Source organism: Heterodontus francisci, chromosome 5 (genome assembly GCF_036365525.1).
Source record: "Heterodontus francisci isolate sHetFra1 chromosome 5, sHetFra1.hap1, whole genome shotgun sequence".
In the NCBI taxonomy this organism is placed as follows: domain Eukaryota; kingdom Metazoa; phylum Chordata; class Chondrichthyes; order Heterodontiformes; family Heterodontidae; genus Heterodontus; species Heterodontus francisci.
This window is the reverse complement of record NC_090375.1, coordinates 24,313,276-24,331,929: the sequence shown is the minus strand read 5'-3', so window position 1 is coordinate 24,331,929 and position 18,654 is coordinate 24,313,276. Positions and strand designations below refer to the sequence as shown.

The following is an 18,654-nucleotide window of genomic DNA, read 5'->3' as shown; positions in this document are numbered from 1 at the left end:
TCTCCTCCAAACCTCCTGCCCCTTACCTTAAATCTTTGCCCCCTGGTTATTGACCCATCCACTAAGGGAAAACGTTTCTTCCTATTTAACATATCAATGCCCCTCATAATTTTGTATATCTCAATCAGATCCCCCCTCAGCCTTCTCTGCTCTAAGGAAAACAATCTTAGCCTTTTCAATCTCTCTTCATAGTTGAAATGCTCCAGTCCAGGCAACATCCTGGTGAATCTCCTCTGCACCCTCTCCAGTGCAATCACATCCTTCCTATATAAAAGCAAAATACTGCGGATGCTGGAAATCTGAAATAAAAACAAGAAATGCTGGAATCACTCAGCAGGTCTGGCAGCATCTGTGGAAAGAGAAGCAGAGTTAACGTTTCGGGTCAGTGACCCTTCATCGATTCCGATGAAGGTTCACTGACCCGAAACGTTAACTCTGCTTCTCTTTCCACAGATGCTGCCAGACCTGCTGAGTGATTCCAGCATTTCTTGTTTTTATTTCACATCCTTCCTATAGTGTGGTGCCCAGAACTGTGCACAGTACTCCAGCTGTGGCCTAACTAGCGTTGTATACAGCTCCATCATAACCTCCCTGCTCTTGCATTCTATGCCTTGGCTGATAAAGGCAAGTATCCCATATGCCTTCCTAACCACCTTATCTACCTGTGCTGCTGTCTTCAGTGATCTATGGACAAGTACACCAAGGTCCCTCTGATACTTCCCAGGGTCCTACCATCCATTGTAGATTCCCAAAATGCATCACCTCACACTTCTCAGGATTAAATTCCATTTGCCACTGCTCCGCCCATCTTCCCAGCCCATCTATATCGTCCTGTAATCTAAGGCTTTCCTCCTCACTATTTACGACACCAACAATTTTCGTGTCATCTGCGAACTTGTTCTCAGACTGTGCTGTTCCCACCCTCAGCATAAGTACAAGGCTTGGTACTGGGAGGCAGAAGGCAACTGGCTTATTGATAGAGGTGGCTGGTCGGTGTGTGGTTTGGGGAGAAAGGCCAGAATGGGGCCCTGGCTCGTTGTTGAAACTCTCTTAAATCTAAGGCCTAAGTCTGGATTTCCTTTTTGGATCAAGAGGAACAGCATGACAGCATTGCTGACTGCCCTCTCCAACCCCATCGTAATCCTGCCCCACTTTCCAGCATCTGGAATTCAGGACAGGCTCCCAGCAGGATTTCTGCCACCAAATGGGAGCCTGTCCACCACTGCAACACCTGGGAATCAGGCAGTACTGCGAAAGGACCATCGCTGCATCAAACAGACGGTGGAGAGGAACGTTAAAGAAGTAGAAAAGTTTCGCAGATGAACAAAGCAACCAAGACCTACAAAGCTAAATGCTTGGGTCCTCCTCACCCCACATCACCATTTAGAAAACCCACAGCTGTCCCACCACTAACCTGGGCCTACCACAACTGGGCAGTGCAAGGAAAGGGAAATGGGTCAAGTAGCTACTAGGCCCATTTCCCTTCTCCAATGACATTTCCATGCAACTGATCGCGAGGCCAGCAGAGGTCATAGTGGGGGTGGGAAATGGAGCAGAGGCTGGGCGTCGAGAGCAAGCTATGCCGTCTGATTTCGCCCCATTTTCCAATCGAAATTGGGCAATCGCAGAGAAACATCCAACACTAAGACCGTCACCTTTTGCATCGCTTGGACATCAGACTGAGTTCTGATAGCACAAGCACATGCTCTTCTTTGCTCTTCCCACAGATTAAACACTCTGCTGTTACACAATAAAATGTTTCAGTAGCCCAGTCAAGACCTGGTAAAATCCAACCGAGATAACAGGGCAGGTGCATTATAATGTTTGTCCAGGTTGAGAACTGAATTTCCTAGACCCTTGTTTTTTTTCATCCAACATTATATCACAAACGTTAGTGGGCACCACAAAATAATGGCCCAATTTCCTACAGTAGCAGAGCAGTAATCAAGGAATATGGGTCTAATATCTTCAAAATAGAAAGTCAACTGATGCAATCAAGCAAGCGAACAACTGGGAATGAAAATGAAGATCAAGGGAGCTATATATCCAAGTTCTGCAACGAGACAAGGATTGATGGTTATAGTAAACAGCATTGACAGGAACGTAAAATTACTGAGAAACTGACAGATTGAGTGGGTGAAACTGTAGCATATGGATTTCAACACTGGTGACAGTGAGATCATCCATTTTGGACCGTAAAAGAATAGACTTGAACATTATTTAAATGGTGAAATGGACAACAGAGGTCCAAGGAGATTTAGGAGGGTCCATGCACAGAGATCAATAAAGTGTAGTAATCAAAAAAAAGGGTAATGGAATGCTAGACTTTATATCTAGAGGGCTAGACGATAAAGGGGATGAATATTTTCTACAGCTCTACAAAGCCCTGATTAGGCCACACCTGGAGTACTGTGTACAATCTGGGCACTGCACCTCAGAAAGGATATATTAGCCTTGGAAGGAGTGCAATGCAGATTCACTAGAATGTTATCAGGGCTCCAAGGGTTAAAATATTAGAAGAGATGTCATAAACTTGGCTTATATTCCCTGGGTTATGGAAAGGTAAGGGGTGCCTTGAGTGAGGTTTTCTGGGTATTGAAAGGAATTGTTAGGGTATATGGAGATTTTTGTTTCTGCTAGTGGGGGTTGGATAAGGTGCGGTATTACGGACAAGGGGATATACCCTTAAAATTAGAGTCAAGCCATTCAGGAGAGAATTTAGGCAACACTGCGGCAAAAAAACAACAGATACTAGCTCAATTAATAATTTGAAGTGTGAGACTGTACGGGGATAGGTGAGAGGGCAGTAAGGGATATGGAGCTAAGCCAGGTAAATAGAATTATGTTGCAGATCAGACATGATCTCACTATGCTGCACAGGTGCATGGGGCTGAATGGCCTACTCCTGTCCCTGAGTATAATTGCACAGTTATGCTACCAACCAAAGTCAAAATTACCCCCAATATTTCCATGTCTTCCTGACATGGTGAAAGAAATCTCTCCCCTGTGCAAAGGATCCAAAAATCTACAAGCAGATCTATAGAGTAAGAGTGGGGTTTAGATTTAATCAAGTTCAGAAAGGAAACAAGAAGTAAATCCTTTTCAGTAGCTCCTTCTTCACAGAATAATCAGTAATACTTTGAGTTCAGAAATTGCTTACCTCTGGTTCCGTACACTGGGTTGCTTCCTCTTTATCTAGAAAACAAAAATGTTAGAGGAAGGTGATTGCAGATTTTTTTTTTATCAACACATTGCAGTAAGTCTACAACGCAATGTTGTCTTGTTGCTTGTAATGAAAACTGAGTTCAGTGTTGCATCTAAAGAAATCTATTGTACAATCCTTGCACATACAGTTGCTTACACCAGTCAAAGCAATCACATTAGCTACTTTGGGATCAAATTGCTTCATTTAATATCACAATAACAAAAACACTGTGCATTTACATAGTGGCTTCGTCAAAGAAGAAACAGCTCCAAGGCATTTCACCAAGATGTTAGGAAAAAATGACTGTGAGCCAAAGGAGGAGCTATTCGGAGAGGTGACCAAAAGTTTGGCTGAAGAGATGGTTTCAATGAGGGGGTCTTAAAAGGAGCAGCAGGTGGTGCAGAGGCAGAGGGATTTAGAGAAGGAATTGTAGGCTGTTGAACCTAGGCAGCAGAAGGCACGGACACTCTACAGAAGCCTGAGTCAGAGGAATGGAGAGTTTACGGGGCTTGTAGGGCAGGAGAAGATTACAGAGATAGGGAAAAGCAAGATTCTGTGGGAATGTTAACACAAGTATGAGAATGTTAAATATGAGACATTAGGGGACTAGGACCCAAAGTAGATCAGCAAGGATAGAACTAATGAGTGAGCAAATGGGCTTAGTGCTGGATAGGATACAAGACACAGAATTTTGAATGAACTGAAATTTACAGAGGGTTGAGATGGGAAGCTGGCCAGGAGAACTTTGGAACAGTCGAGTCTGGATGTGACAAAGACATGGATGAGCCTCAGCAGCTGAGAGGCAGAGAGGAGCAATGTTGCGGGGGGTGGAAATAGGCAGTTCTTGGTGATGGAGAGGATATGGGATCAGAAGATCAGCTCAGGGTTGAATAGGATCCTGTGATTGCGAACATTCTTGCCAGCTTGAGACAGTGGCTAAGGAGGGGGTTGGAATTGGTGCCAAGGGCCCAATCTCCCCCAGACAAAGTCAAAGACAATGACTTTGGTTCACCCTAATGTTTAGCTGGAGGAATTCTGTGATTCTGTGGAGGAAACTGAGGCTCATACAAGGCTGGATGTCAGATAAACAGTCTGAAAATACAGAGGCAGTGGAGGGATCAAAAGAGATTGTGGAGAGGTAGAGCTGGGTGTTATCTGCATAGATGTAGAAGCTGACCTTGTGTCTACAGATGATGTCGCCAAGTGGCAGCTTTAAGATGAGTTGAAGGAGGAGGCCTAGATCCTTGGGGAACCCCAAAGATAATGGGCGGGGATTGGAAGGGAATCTATTACTGGTAATTAGCCAAAGTAAGAGTGGAACCAAGCAAGGATAGTCCCACTGAGCTGGGCAATGGAGGATGGTATAGTTGATTGTGTCAAAGGCTGCAGAGGAGTGCATCATAGAGTTATACATCACAGAAACAGGCCCTTCGGCCCATCTTGCCCATGCCGGCTATCAAGCACCTATCTATTCTAATCCCATTTTCCAGCACTTGGCCCATAGCCTTGTATGCTATGGCATTTCAAGTGCACATCTAAATACTACTTAAATGTTATGAGGGTTCCTGCCTCTACCACCTCTTCAGGCAGAGCGTTCCAGATTCCAACCACCCTCTGGATGAAAAGCTTGTTCCTCAAATCCCCTCCAAACCTCCTGCCCCTTACCTTAAATCTATGCCCCCTGGTCACTGACATCTCTACTAAGGGAAAAAGTTTCTTTCTATCTACCCTATCTATGTCCCTCATAATTTTCTATAGCTCAATCAGGTCCCCCTCAGCCTTCTCTGCTCTAAGGAAAACAACCCTAGCCTATCCAGTCTCTCTTCATAGCTGAAATGCTCCAGCCCAGGCAACATCCTGGTGAATCTTCTCAGCACCCTCTCCAGTGCAATCACATCCTTCCTATAGTGTGTTGTCCAGAACTGGACACAGTACTCCAGCTGTGGCCTAACTAGCGTTTTATACAGTTCCATCATAACCTCGCTGCTATTTTATTCTATGCCTCGGCTTATAAAGGCAAGTATCCCTTATGCCTTCCTAACCACCTTATCGCCTTCAGTGATCTATGGACAGACCTTCTGTACTTCCTCGGGTCCTACCATCCATTGTATATTCCCTTGCCTTGTTAGTCCTCCCAAAATACATCACCTCACACTTCTCAGGATTAAATTCCATTTGCCACTGCTCTGCCCATCATATCAGCCCAGCTATATCGTCCTGTAATCTAAAGCTTTCCTCCTCACTATTTACGATACCACCAATTTTCGTGTCATCTGTGAATTTACTGATCATAGCTCCTATCTTCTTTGCCCTCCTTATCTCAAGAGACGATGGGTAAGTGCACTTCTAAATCATTAATGTACACCACAAACAGCAAGGGTCCCAGCACCGATCCCTGCGGTACACCACTGGTCACAGGGTTCCACTTCCAAAAACAACCCTTGACCATCACCCTCTGCCTCCTGCCACTAAACCAATTTTGGATCCAATTTGCCAAATTACACTGGATCCCGTGGGCTCACCTTCTTGACCAATCTCCCATGTGGGACCTTGTCAAAAGCCTTACTGAAGTCCATGTAGACTACATCAACTGCTTTACCCTCATCTACATATCTAGTCACCTCCTCGAAAAATTCAATCAAATTTGTTAGACACGATCTCCCCAACAAAGCCATGCTGAGTATCCTTGATTAATCCTGTCTCTCAGAATATTTTCCAATAGTTTCCCTACCACTGATGTTAGACTCACTGGCCTGTAATTACCTAGTTTATCCCTGCTACCCTTCTTGAATAATGGTACTACATTCGCTGTCCTCCAGTTCTCTGGTACCTCTCCTGTGGCCAGAGAGGATTTGAAAATTTGTGTCAGAGCCCCTGCTATTTCCTCTCTTGCCTCACTTAACAGCCTGGGATACATTTCATCTGGGCCTGGGGATTTATCCACTTTTAAGCCCGCTAAAACAGCTAATACTTTCTCCCTTTCAATGCCAATTCCTGGTCACAGTTACACAGGATATCATTGGCAACTTTGGTTTTGGGGCCATTTTGATGCTGTGGCAGGTGAGAAACCTAATTGGAGAGATTCAAATGTTGAATTTCAGGACAAATGGGTATGGATTTGGGAGGTGACAATTTGGTAGGTAAATTGGCCATTATAAATTGCCCCTAGTGTAGGTAGTAGGGAAATATAGGGACAGGTGGGGATGTGGTAGGAATATGGGATTAATGTAGGATTAGTATAAATGGGTGGTTGATGGTCGGCACAGACTCGGTGGGCCGAAGGGCCTGTTTCAGTGCTGTATAACTAAACTAAACTAAACATTGTAAAGGAAAGGGAGATTGGAAATGTGTTAGTCGTGTGCAAAGACAGAGGGGTCAGGAATGTATAGAAGAATGAGAGATAATCTAATTGAAACATATAAAATTCTTAAGGGCTTAACAGGGTAGATGCTTCGAAAATGTTTCCCCTGGCTGAGGAATCTAGAACACAGGGTCACAGTCTCAGAATAAGGGGGCGACCATTTAGGACTGAGATGATGTATAACTTCTTTACTCAAAGGGATGTGAATCGTTGGAATTCACTACCCGAGAGCTGTGGTTGCTCAGTCTTTGAATGTAGTCAAAACAGAGGTCAATAGATTTTTGTTCCAGTACAGCTAGAACACTGGCATCTAGCCATCAATGTGGAAAATTGCCCAGGTATGTCCTGTACACAAAAAGCAGGACAAGTCAAATCCAGCAAACTAGCCCCCCATCAGTTTACTCTCGATCATCAGCAAAGTGACTTAAGTTGTCGTCAACAGTACTATTAAGCGGCACTTACTCGATAACCACCTGCTCACCGATGCTCAGTTTGGGTTCCACCAGGGCCACACGCCTCCAGACCTCATTACAGCCATGGTCCAAACAAGGACCAAAGAGCTGAACTCCAAAGATGAGGTAAGAGTGACTGCCCTGGACATCAAGGCAGCATTTGACCAAGTATGGCATCAAGGAGCCCGAGCAAACAGGGCTAGCAGGACAGACCCACCAGAGGTGGTGGCACAGTGGTATACAGTAGGGAAGGAGTTGCCCTGGGAGTCCTCAACATCGACTCTGGACCCCATGAAGTCCCATGGCATCAGACCAAACATGGACAAGGAAACCTCCTGCTGATTACCACCTACCTCCCTCCCTCAGCTGATGAGTCAGTACTCCTCCATGTTGAACAGCACTTGGAGGAAGCACTGAGGGTGGCGAGGGCACAGAATGTACTCTGGGTGGGGGACTTCAATGTCCATCACCAAGAGTGGCTCGGTAGCACTAATACTGACCGAACTGGCCGAGTCCTAAAGGACATATCTGCCGGACTGGGTCTGCGGCAGGTGGTAAGGGAACCAACACGAGGGAAAAACATACTTGACCTCGCCCTCACCAATCTGCCTGCCGCAGATGCATCTGTCCGTGATAGTATTGGTAGGAGTGACCACCGCACATTCCTTGTGGAGACGAAGTCCCGCCTTCACATTGAGGATACCCTCCATCGTGTTGTGTGGCACTATCACAGTGCTATATGGAATAGATTTCGAACAGATCTAGCAATGCAAAACTGGGCATCCATGAGGCACTGTGGGCCATCAGCAGCAGCAGAATTGTACTCAACCACAATCTGTAACCTCATGGCCCGGCATATCCCCCACTTTACCATTACCATCAAGCCAGGAGACCAACCCTGGTTCAATGAAGAGTGCAGGAGGGCATGCCAGGAGCAGCACCAGGCATACCTCAAAATGAGGTGTCAACCTGGTGAAGCTACAGCACAGGACTATTTGCGTGCAAAACTGTGTAAGCAGCATGCGATAGACAGAGCTATGCGATCCCATAACCAACGGATCAGATCTAAGCTCTGCAGTCCTGTCACATCCAGCCGTGAATGGTGGTGGACAATTAAACAACTAACTGGAGGAGGTGGCTCTACAAATATCACCATCCTCAATGATGGGGGAGCCCAGCACATCAGTGCGAAAGATAAGGCCGAAGCATTTGCAACAATCTTCAGAGAGAGGTGCCGAGTTGATGATCTGTCTCAGCCTCCTCCTGAAGTCCCCAGCATCACAGATGCCAAACTTCAGCCAATTCGATTCACTCCACGTGATATCAAGAAACGACTGAAGGCACTGGATACTGCAAAAGCTCTGGGCCCTGACAATATTCCGGCAATAGTGCTGAAGACCTGTGCTCCAGAACTTGCCGCGCCCCTAGCCAAGCTGTTCCAGTACAGCTACAACACTGGCATCTACTCTGTATTGTGGAAAATTGCCCAGGTATGTCCTGTACACAAAAAGCAGGACAAGTCCAACCCGGCCTATTACCGCCCCATCAGCCTACTCTCAATCATCAGTAAAGTGATGGAAGGTGTCATCAACAGTGCCATCAAGTGGCACTTGCTTAGCAATAACCTGCTCAGTGATGCTCAGTTTGGGTTCCGCCAGGGCCACTCAGCTCCTGACCTCATTACAGCCTTAGTTCAAACATGGACAAAAGAGCTGAACTCAAGAGGTGAGTTGAGAGTGACTGCCCTTGACATCAAGGCAGCATTTGACCGAGTATGGCATCAAGGAGCCTTAGCAAAACTGAGGTCAATGGGAATCAGGTGGAAAACCCTCCGCTGGCTGGAGTCATACCTAGCGAAAAGAAAGATGGTTGTGGTTGTTGGAGGTCAATCATCTGAGCTCCAGGACATCACTGCAGGAGTTCCTCAGGGTAGTGTCCTAGGCCCAACCATCTTCAGCTACTTCATCAATGACCTTCCTTCAGTCATAAGGTCAGAAGTGGGGATGTTCGCTGATGATTGCACAATCTTCAGCACCATTCGTGACTCCTCAGTTACTGAAGCAGTCCGTGTCGAAATGCAGCAAGACCTGGACAATATCCAGGCTTGGGCTGATAGTGGCAACTAACATTCGCACCACACAAGTGCCAGGCAATGACCATCTCCAACAAGAGAGAATCTAACCATCTCCCCTTGACATTCAAAGGCATTATGATCGCTGAATCCCCCACTATCAACATCCTAGGGGCTACCATTGACCAGAAACTGAACTGGAATAGCCATATAAATTCCATGGCTACAAGAGCAGGTCAGAGGCAAGGAATCCTGAGGCGAGCAGCTCACCTCCTGACTCCCCAAAGCCTGTCCACCATCTACAAGGCACAAGTCAGGAGTGTGATGGAATACCCTCCACTTTGCCTGGATGGGTGCAGCTCCAACAACACTTAAGAAGCTCGACACCATCCAGGACAAAGCAGCCTGCTTGATTGGCACCCCATCTACAAACATTCACTCCCTCCACCATCGACGCACAGTAGCAGCAATGTGTACCATCTACAAGATGCACAGCAGCAATCCACCAAGGTTCCTTAGACAGCACCTTCCAAACCCGCGACCTCTCGCACTTAGAAGGGACAAGGGCAGCAGACACCTGGGAACACCACCACCTGCAAGTTCCCCTCCAAGTCACATATCATCCTGACTTGGAACTATATCGCCGTTCCTTCACTGTCGCTGGGTCAAAATCCTGGAACTCCCTCCCTAACAGCACGGTCGGTGTACCTACCAGACATAGACTGCAGCGGTTCAAGAAGGCAGCTCACCACTACCTTCTCAAGGGCAATTAGGGATGAGCAGTAAATGCTGGCCTCGCCATTGACGCCCACATTCCATGAAAGAATAAAAAACGATTTTGTGGTACTAAGGGAATTAAGGGAGAACCTAGAACCAGGGGTCACCTTTTAAAGATAAGGGCTCACCCATTTAAGACAGAGATGAGGAGAAATTTTTTCTCTCAAAGGTTCGTGAGTCTCTTCCTCAAAAGGGGGTGGAAGCAGAGTCTTGGAATATTTTTAAGGCAGAGGTAGATAGATTCTTAATAAGCAAGGGGGTGAAAGGTTATTGAGGGCATGCAGGAATGTGGAGTTGAGGTTACAATCAGATCAGCCATGATTTTACTGAATGACGGAACAGGCTTGAGGGGCCGAGTGACCTACTCCTGCTCACAATTCGTATGTTCGTATGTAAGGGCTATAGCGATCGTGCGGGAAAGTGGAGTTGAAGTTGATGACCAGCCATGATCCTATTGAATATCGGAGTCGGCCCGAGCGGTCATATGAGTTCCTCCTGCTCCTATTTCTTAAACTCTTACGTGAATTGCTCTGATATTATAACTAATCCTTTAATACTGCCTGTTTTATAATATGTTTTTTAATATTTCAATCATTGAATTGTATCCTCTTTTTTCTCGTTTTTGAGCATTCTGCCCATGCAGTTTTCTAACCTTGCAATGCTGCTCGTGAACCATGTGTTTTAAGAAAGTTTGGGTGACTGACTCATGCGGTTTTTGATGCACATTATTTGGAATATTCATGTCCTCGATCCTGCCTGTCACATGACAGCACAGCAAAAATCAGGAATCAGCATGTGGGCAATTGCCCGACAGCTCTCCGAATATAACTTGGACTGACACAGTTGTGAATGGGTGAATGGATTGTACAGGATCCTTCTGTGGAGATATAAGAAATAGGTTTCGAGTAATTTGGATAATGCACTAGAGGGAATTTTTTTGTGCCGTTGTTAATTGGTCTTTTACGGAATGTGTGTAATTAATATAAGTATTCAATTTGGAAGCTTAAATTATTAGGTTAAATATAATTTCCTATTCTAATTGCACTGTTCTGCAGCTGAATCTACAGGTGTGGCTAGCAATTTCATGCACCACAGAAAGATCTTTCATAATATCCAAAACTCAAAGCCTGTTATCATGCGTGCCAACCACTAAACTATTCAGCATCATTGCTTAGTGTAGCCTTGTAACGAAGCCCTTTAAGATTGTAGGAGCCATGTGTCTAGAGAGGAGGCAGGATGTCTCCCCAGTCATTAACAGTAAGGCATTTTTTGGCTTATGTAAAAAGTGGCGCATGACTTCGGCATCATTCACTCTTGTGTAAGAACTGCTATAATTCTCAGGCGCAGAAGAGCAATTTGACTGAGTCACATTGATAGGCAATTAGATAGGTGGAGTAGGGTAGATAATAGAGTGCTGAATGAACAGGCTCCAAGAACTAAATGTCCTTTTTTTCATTCCAAAGTTTCTTATATTCTTGCACTTGTAAACATAAGAACATAAGAAATAAGAGCAGGAGGAGGTTATTTGACCATTTGAACCTGCTCTGCCGTTCAACAAAATCATGGCTGACCTTCGACCTCAACTCCACTTTCCTGCACTATCTCCATATCCCTTGATTCCCTTAGTATCCAAAAATCTATCGATCTCAACTTTCAATATGCTCAACAACTGAGCATCCACAGCCCTCTGGGGTACAGAATTCTAAAGATCCATAAGCCTTTAACTGAAGAAAGCTCTCCTCATCTCAGCCTTAAACAGCCAGCCCCTCACCCCGAGACTATGACCCCTAGTTCTAGAACCTGCAGCCAGGAGAAACGGCCCCTCAGTATCTACGCTGTCAAGCCCTCTTAGAATTTTATATGTACATATAATGTGTTAATGATCTTAATAAGATTTCCATACTTTTATGGTCCTCTTGTACTTCTCAGACGGGGCACTCATCCAACCTATAGTCCAGGTTCAAGGCAGCTGAGCAGCAGATTGTGTTGTGACCACAGGGATTGCCATTAGTCAATGAATTCAGGGGAAACTTCTTTACCCAGAGAATGTGGAACTCGCTACCACAGGGAGTAGCTGAGGTAAATAGCATAGATACATTTAAGAAGGTGGTTAGTACATAAGGAGAAAGGATTAAAAAGTTATGCTGATAGGATTAGATGAAGAGGGGTAGGAAAAGGCTTGTATGGAGCATAAATGCTGGCACGGACCAGTTGGGCCAAATGGCCTGTTTCTGTGCTGTACATTCTACGTAATTCTATGTAATATGAGATAAGCCATGAATGAACCGATTGTCTCTTCTCGTACCAGCACCCCCTTCATTCTGAAGTTCAAAATTCCATTACAACCAATTTACTTCCCTTTGTAAACCAACCACAATCTTATGAACCTTATTCCAATCTGGGCAGGAGTTGGGGGTGATGGGGAGGCAGGAGGAGTTTGACTCAGCTGGAAATCAAAAGCAGTATTCTCTAGTTTGGAGAGAAAAGCGTCTGTTCCACTGATTGTGCAACTAAAAGTTCAGATGCAGCGTTCGCGAGGCTGAGTGGGAACATGGGCTCAATATAAAGCAGTTTGCATTCGCTTTAGCTGTGGCTGGCTGAGATGGTCTAATCTGCATTCAAAACATTACAGTGACAGGCTGGTTTAAGTCGGACAGAAAGAAGAGGTGAGGATTTAGAATTCTAAAAGCATCACAAAAAACAATGATAAGAGGCTTCACTAGATTTCCAATCTTTCAGATAGTCTGATTTCTGCAGCCCTTAAAGAGGAGACATTAATCTGCTGTGCCATTGCTCACAGGTAGTTTGAATTATGGAGCATGGCTTTTAAGCTAAGGAAGCTGCGTTTAACCTGGCCTATCCCTTTAAGGCCTTTGTTCAGGTAGTCTAGCGGTGAAAGGTGTCAAAATAAAAACGTGCTCAGATCAACTGGAGGACAGTTGCTGAAGGAGTTTCCATAGATTGCCCTACCCCTGCCCTGCAGAGAAACCAGGTTATCACCATTACTACAGTGACTACACTTCAAAAGTACTTCATACCGTAAAACGCTTTGGGAAGTCCTGAGGTCATGATAAGCAAGTCTTTCTTTATCAAGGTGCAAAAATAGCACAAAATGACTCAATATTTTGGTAACCATTTTACACTTTGAAGCGTGATATCTGAATTCAGATGAATGTATGACTTGTCAGGATATACATACATGACTAGCAGATATCTGTGACATTGCTCCTAGCACGTTAAGAGTATCCATATTTCTGATGAAAGGTCTTCGATCTGAAATGTTACCCCTATTTCTCTCTCACACACAGAGAGAGGGAGATGCTGCCTGATGCGTAGAGTGCGTCCAGCATTTTCTGTTTTTATTTCAGAGGATTCACTATTTTATTAGGACTGGAATGTTCTATAACGTAAAACTCAATGTTAAAAATATAGGTTTGTGCTTGTTTAAAGCTACGGCATTTGACAGCTGATTATTAAACATTGAGTAAGTTAAAATAGAGGCTGCAGACGTTCTGGCACCAGAGATTTCTTCTGTTTCTTTATACTTCTTTGCAATATGATATAGAAATTTAAAAGTGATATTTGAAGTGCGATAAATAAGAAATGAGTGCCAAATATTCTGCTTTTATATTATCAATATATAAAGTCCCCTCAGAATCTTGTACGTATAAATGAAACAATTGATTATTGACTAGGAAAGGCGATATAAAAGTGTTCGACAAAAGTGTAGGTGAGTTTGAGGTGGTACATTTCAGTAGGAGGCCACAAACTCCTTCGAAAATAAGTATCTAAATGGGATGAGGAACCCAGGGACCTGGGTGTACAGGTACCCAAATCACTGAAAGTAGCATCGTAGGGTCATATGGCCATAAAAAGGCAAACTACACACTGGCATTCATTTCTAGACAAATAAAATTGAAAAGTAGAGAAGTTATGTTAAAGTTGCTTAGAAATTTGATTCGACCATACTTGAAGAACTGTGAACAGTTATGATCTCCTTATCATGAAAAGGATGTAAAGGCACTGAGGGATGACCCAATAGAGGTTTTTTTTACGATTATTAAAGGATTTTGACAGAGAAAATGATTCCAGTTGAGCAGGAAACAGAACTAGGGGCCATAAACATAAAATATAATAATAATAAATCCAATAGGGAATTCAGGAGAAACTTCTTGACCCAGAAAGTGGTTAGAACATGCTTTTTTATTGTTTCATAGGATGTGGGTGTCACTGGCAAGGTCAGCATTTGATGCCCATCCCTAATTGCCCTTGACAACTGAGAGGCTTGCTAGGCCATTTCAGAGGACAGTTCAGAGTCAACCCATTGTTGTGGGTCTGGAGTCACGTGTAGGTCGGACCAGGTAAGGACGGCAGATTTCCATTTCTAAAGTGAACCAGATGGGTTTTTATGACAAGAGATTATAGTTTCATGGCACCATTGCTGAGACCAGCTTCAACTCCTGATTTTTATTAATTAATTGGATTTAGTCATTGAATTTAAATTCCACCAGCTGCCTTGGTGGGATTTGAAACTGCATCATAAGAACATAAGAAATAGGAGCAGGAGTAGGCCATTCGGCCCCTCAAGCCTGCCCCGCCATTCAATAAGATCATGGCTGATTTGCCCCAGACCTCAACTCCTCTTTCGTGCCAGCTCCTCATAGCCCTCAACTCCCCGATATTTCAAAAATCTATCTACCTCCTCTTTAAATACTTTCAGTGATCTAGCCTCCACAACTCTCTGGGGTAGAGAATTTCAGACATTCACTATCCTCTGAGAGGAGAAATTCCTTCGCATCTCAGTTTTAAATGAGTGTTCCCTGATTCTGTAACTATGTCCCCTAGTTCGAGATTCCCCCACTAGTGGAAACATCTTCTCAACAACTACCCCGTCAAGCCCCCTCAGAATCTTGTACATTTCAATAAGATCACCCCTCATTCTTCTAACTTTTGATGAATAAAGGCCTAACCTGTTTAGCCATTCTTGATAAGTCAATCCCTTCATCCCAGGAATCAGACCAGTGAATCTCTTTTGAACTGCCTCCAATGCCAGTATATCCTTTCTTAAATACAGGAACCAAAACTGTACACAGTACTCCAGGTGCGGCCTCACCAACGCCCTGTACAGTTGTAACAAGACTTCCCTATTTTTAAACTCCAACCCCCTGGCAATAAAGGCCAAAATTCCATTTGTATTCTTAATTACTTGCTGCATCTGCATGCTAACTTTTTGTGTTTCATGCACAAGAACACCCAGATCCCTCTGTACTACATTCTTTTTGAAGTTTCTCTCCATTTAAATAGTCTGCCTTTTGATTCTTCCTACCAAAGTGCATGACCTCACACTTTCCTACATTAAACTCCATCTGCCAAGTTTTTGCCCACTCAACCTATCTATATCCCCTTGCAGATTCCTTATATCCTCATCACAACATGCCCTCCCACCTATTTTTGTATCTTTAGCAAATTTGCTGTCCCCTCCTCCAAGTCATTAATATAGATAGTAAACAATTGAGGCCCTAGGACTGATCCTTGTGCCACTCCACTAGTAACGTCTTTCCAATCTGAAAAAGACCCATTAATCCCGACTCTCTTTCCTCTGTGAGTTAACCAATCCTCATTCCATGCTAGTACATTACCCCCGGTACCGTGAGCTCCTATCTTGTGCAATAATCTTTTATGTGGCACTTTATCGAATGCCTTCTGGAAATCTAAATACACTACATCTACCGGTTCCCCTTTATCAACTCTGCTTGTTATATCCACAAAGAACTCTAGCAAATTTCTCAAACATGATTTCCCTTTCATGAAACCATGTTGACTGTGTTTGATTGTGTTAAGCTTTTCTAAGTGTCCTGCTATTTCTTCCTTAATAATGGACTCTAGCATTTTCCCAACGACCGATGTTAGGCTGACTGGTCTATAGTTTCCTGCTTTTTGTCTCCCTCCCTTCTTGAACAGGGGCATCACATTAGCAGTTTTCCAATCTGCTGGGGCCCTCCTGGAATCCAGTGGGTTCTGGAATATTTCGACCAATGCCTCCACTATCTCTGCAGCCACTTTCTTTAAAACCCTTGGATGTAGGCTATCAGGTCCTGACGACTTGTCTGCCTTTAGTCCCATTAGCTTGTCAAGCACTTTGTCCCTCGTGATAGAGACTGTTCAATATCTTCCCTCCCATCCTTGCATATCTGATATCTGTGGGAGGTTTATAGTGTCCTTATAGTGTCATCCCCAGGGCATTAGCCTGGACCTCTGAATTACCAGTTTAGTGACATTAACACTACGCCACCCTCATACCCTAGTGTGTCCCATACTACCACAAGGAGTATTTGAGGGACTAGCTTAAATGCATTTTAGCGGAAGCTAGATAAACACATGAAGGAGAAGCATATGTTATTAGGGTTAGATGAAGAAGGGTGTGAGGAGGTTCGTGTGGAGCATAAACACAGACATGGACCTGATCGGCTGAATGGCCTGTTTCTGTGTCATACATATTATGTAAAAGTTGTCTTCAACTGAACAGTAGAGCAACCTATTGGAAAAGAACATTCGTGCCCATAATCAGGTGGGACATGGATTTGATGCACCTACACTGCTGAGTTCCTTATCTCCGCTGCACTGCCGTGCCGTGGATGAACAAAGCTCTCCCTAGAAGTGTAAAGAATACCAGAGATCAACCTTGGCTTCTTCCAGGTCTGAATGACTGAGTTTCATTAGCAATACCTCTCACGCTGTTCTATTATGAGTAAGTGAAGACTGGGAATGTGTTGAAAGTCACAATACAGTTGAGGGTTTTGATGTAACCAAACTGTGAGAGTCAAGGTTGAGTATAGAGTATAGAGTCATTGAAACCCAAATCTATTGGTACAGTCTTCAACACATCCCAGACACGATTCCTTTTTTAAATAACTAGTTTCCTCAGCAATTATCAATATATTTGCAATGCAATGCTACCGCATAACCAATAATAGGTACACAACTAACCAATGTTTTGCAATTTTCCCATAAAAGAAGCAATGGCCTCCACTCCAACCACTCCCTATGAAAAAGCATTCCAAAGTCTTGTGTAAAGAAATTTCTCCTAACCTCTCTCCTCACTCTCTTCGTGACAATGTTAAACCGACAACCCGTCGTCACTGACTCCCCAACCAGAGGAGATAGCCTTTCCTGACTCACTCTACCAAATCTCTTCATAATTTTAAAAAACCTCAGCCTTTCCTGCACCAGTGGAAATAATCCCAGTATCAGGAGTCTCTCCTCATAACTACAGTTCTCCCCCCCTCACAACTTCCTAGTGAATCTATGGCTTTAACGTTCCTTCTACAATGGGACGCCCAAAACTCCCAACAGTAATTTAATTGTGGCTTAATGTTTTGTACAAATTCATCATTACACTTTGGCCCTTGCACTCTGTGCCCAATTTATAAAACCCAACACCTTATTGGCCTTTTTTATGGCTTTATCTACATGCACTCACACTTTTGGGAAATTATGTATTTGAACACCTAGGTCTCGTTGCTCATCAACAACCTTTAGTGTCTTTCGATGAAGTGTATTTTCTTGTTTTCTCTCCAAACAAAATGTATGACTTCACACTTATGCACACTAAACTGCATCTACCACATGTCTGCCCATCCATCCCATTTGCTTCATGGAGAAAGACTGGCAACTGTGGAGGAATAAGGGGATTTGAGTGTCCAAATACAAAAATCACCATCACTGAAGCTGAACTATTCGCACCCTCGGCATCCTATTTGACCCTGAGCTGACCTTCCAACCCAAAATCCTATCCTTCAAAAAAACTGTCTATTTCCACTTACATAACATTAATTATTTCTACTCTTGACAGGCAACGCTGTAAAATTCCTCATCCTTGTTTCTGTTACCTCCAGACTCAGCAATTTCAATGTTCTTCTGCTTGCTGCTCTCATATCCTTCACCCACCATAAACCTCAGCTCATCCAATACTCTGCTGCCCGATCTTTATCAGCAATAAGTCCTGCTCATCCATCAGCTTTTCAACCTACCCTGCTTTCTGGTCCCTCAATTTAAAATTCTTATCCTCATGTTCAAGTGTCTTTATTTTGTCCCTCTCGATCTCTGCAACCTCCTCCAACCCAACAACCCTCTGAACTGCAGTTTGTGAATGTTGGCAAGCTGGGCCTTGAAGTTAACAAGTCTGGAGATGGCAAAGGCAGCAGGAGGACACAGTAAAACAGACACATAATAGAGGTTTCTGTTCCCCGAACAGCTCCATTTTAAAATTCTCATCCTCGTATTCAAGTCCCTCCATAGCTTCGCCCCTCCCTATCTCTGTATCCATCTCCAGCTGTAGAACCCTTAGAGAACTTTGCATTTCTCCAACTCTGGCAACTTGTGCATCCCCTATTCCATTCACCACCAGTGGGGGCTGTGCCTTCCACCATCTAGGCCCTATGCTCTGGAATTCCCTCCCTAAACCACTCCACCTCTTGAACTCACTCTCTCTTCCATCGAGATCCTCCTCAAAACCTACCTCTGACCAAGCTTTCAGCTGCTCCTCTAGTAGCTTGTTCTCTGGCTAGGTATTAATTTTTGTCTGATTGTGCTTCTGTGAAGCTCCTTGAGATGTTTATCTTGTGTTAAAGGTACTATATAAATGCAAGTTACTGTTGTTGGGCAACAATTCAACTCGGACCTACACACACGGTGTGTACTACCCTTCTGCACTAGCCAAACAGATGACAGTGGCCCTTTAAATATACCTTCTTGCCCTGTAGTTACAAACCAGAGAACCCAAGGCTGT

General features: G+C 44.1%; 1 protein-coding gene across 4 annotated transcripts in view; it reads right to left on the bottom strand.

Annotated features, from left to right (window-relative positions):
- The window catches only part of LOC137369771 (protein spire homolog 1-like), a 302,924-nt gene that overhangs the window by 257,052 nt on the left and 27,218 nt on the right, over window positions 1-18,654 (bottom strand). For all 4 annotated transcript variants that reach the window (XM_068031210.1, XM_068031212.1, XM_068031213.1 and 1 more), the window contains exon 2: window positions 3,161-3,195. In XM_068031210.1, the coding sequence (XP_067887311.1) occupies window positions 3,161-3,195 (35 nt within the window). The remainder of the gene's footprint in view (window positions 1-3,160; window positions 3,196-18,654) is intronic.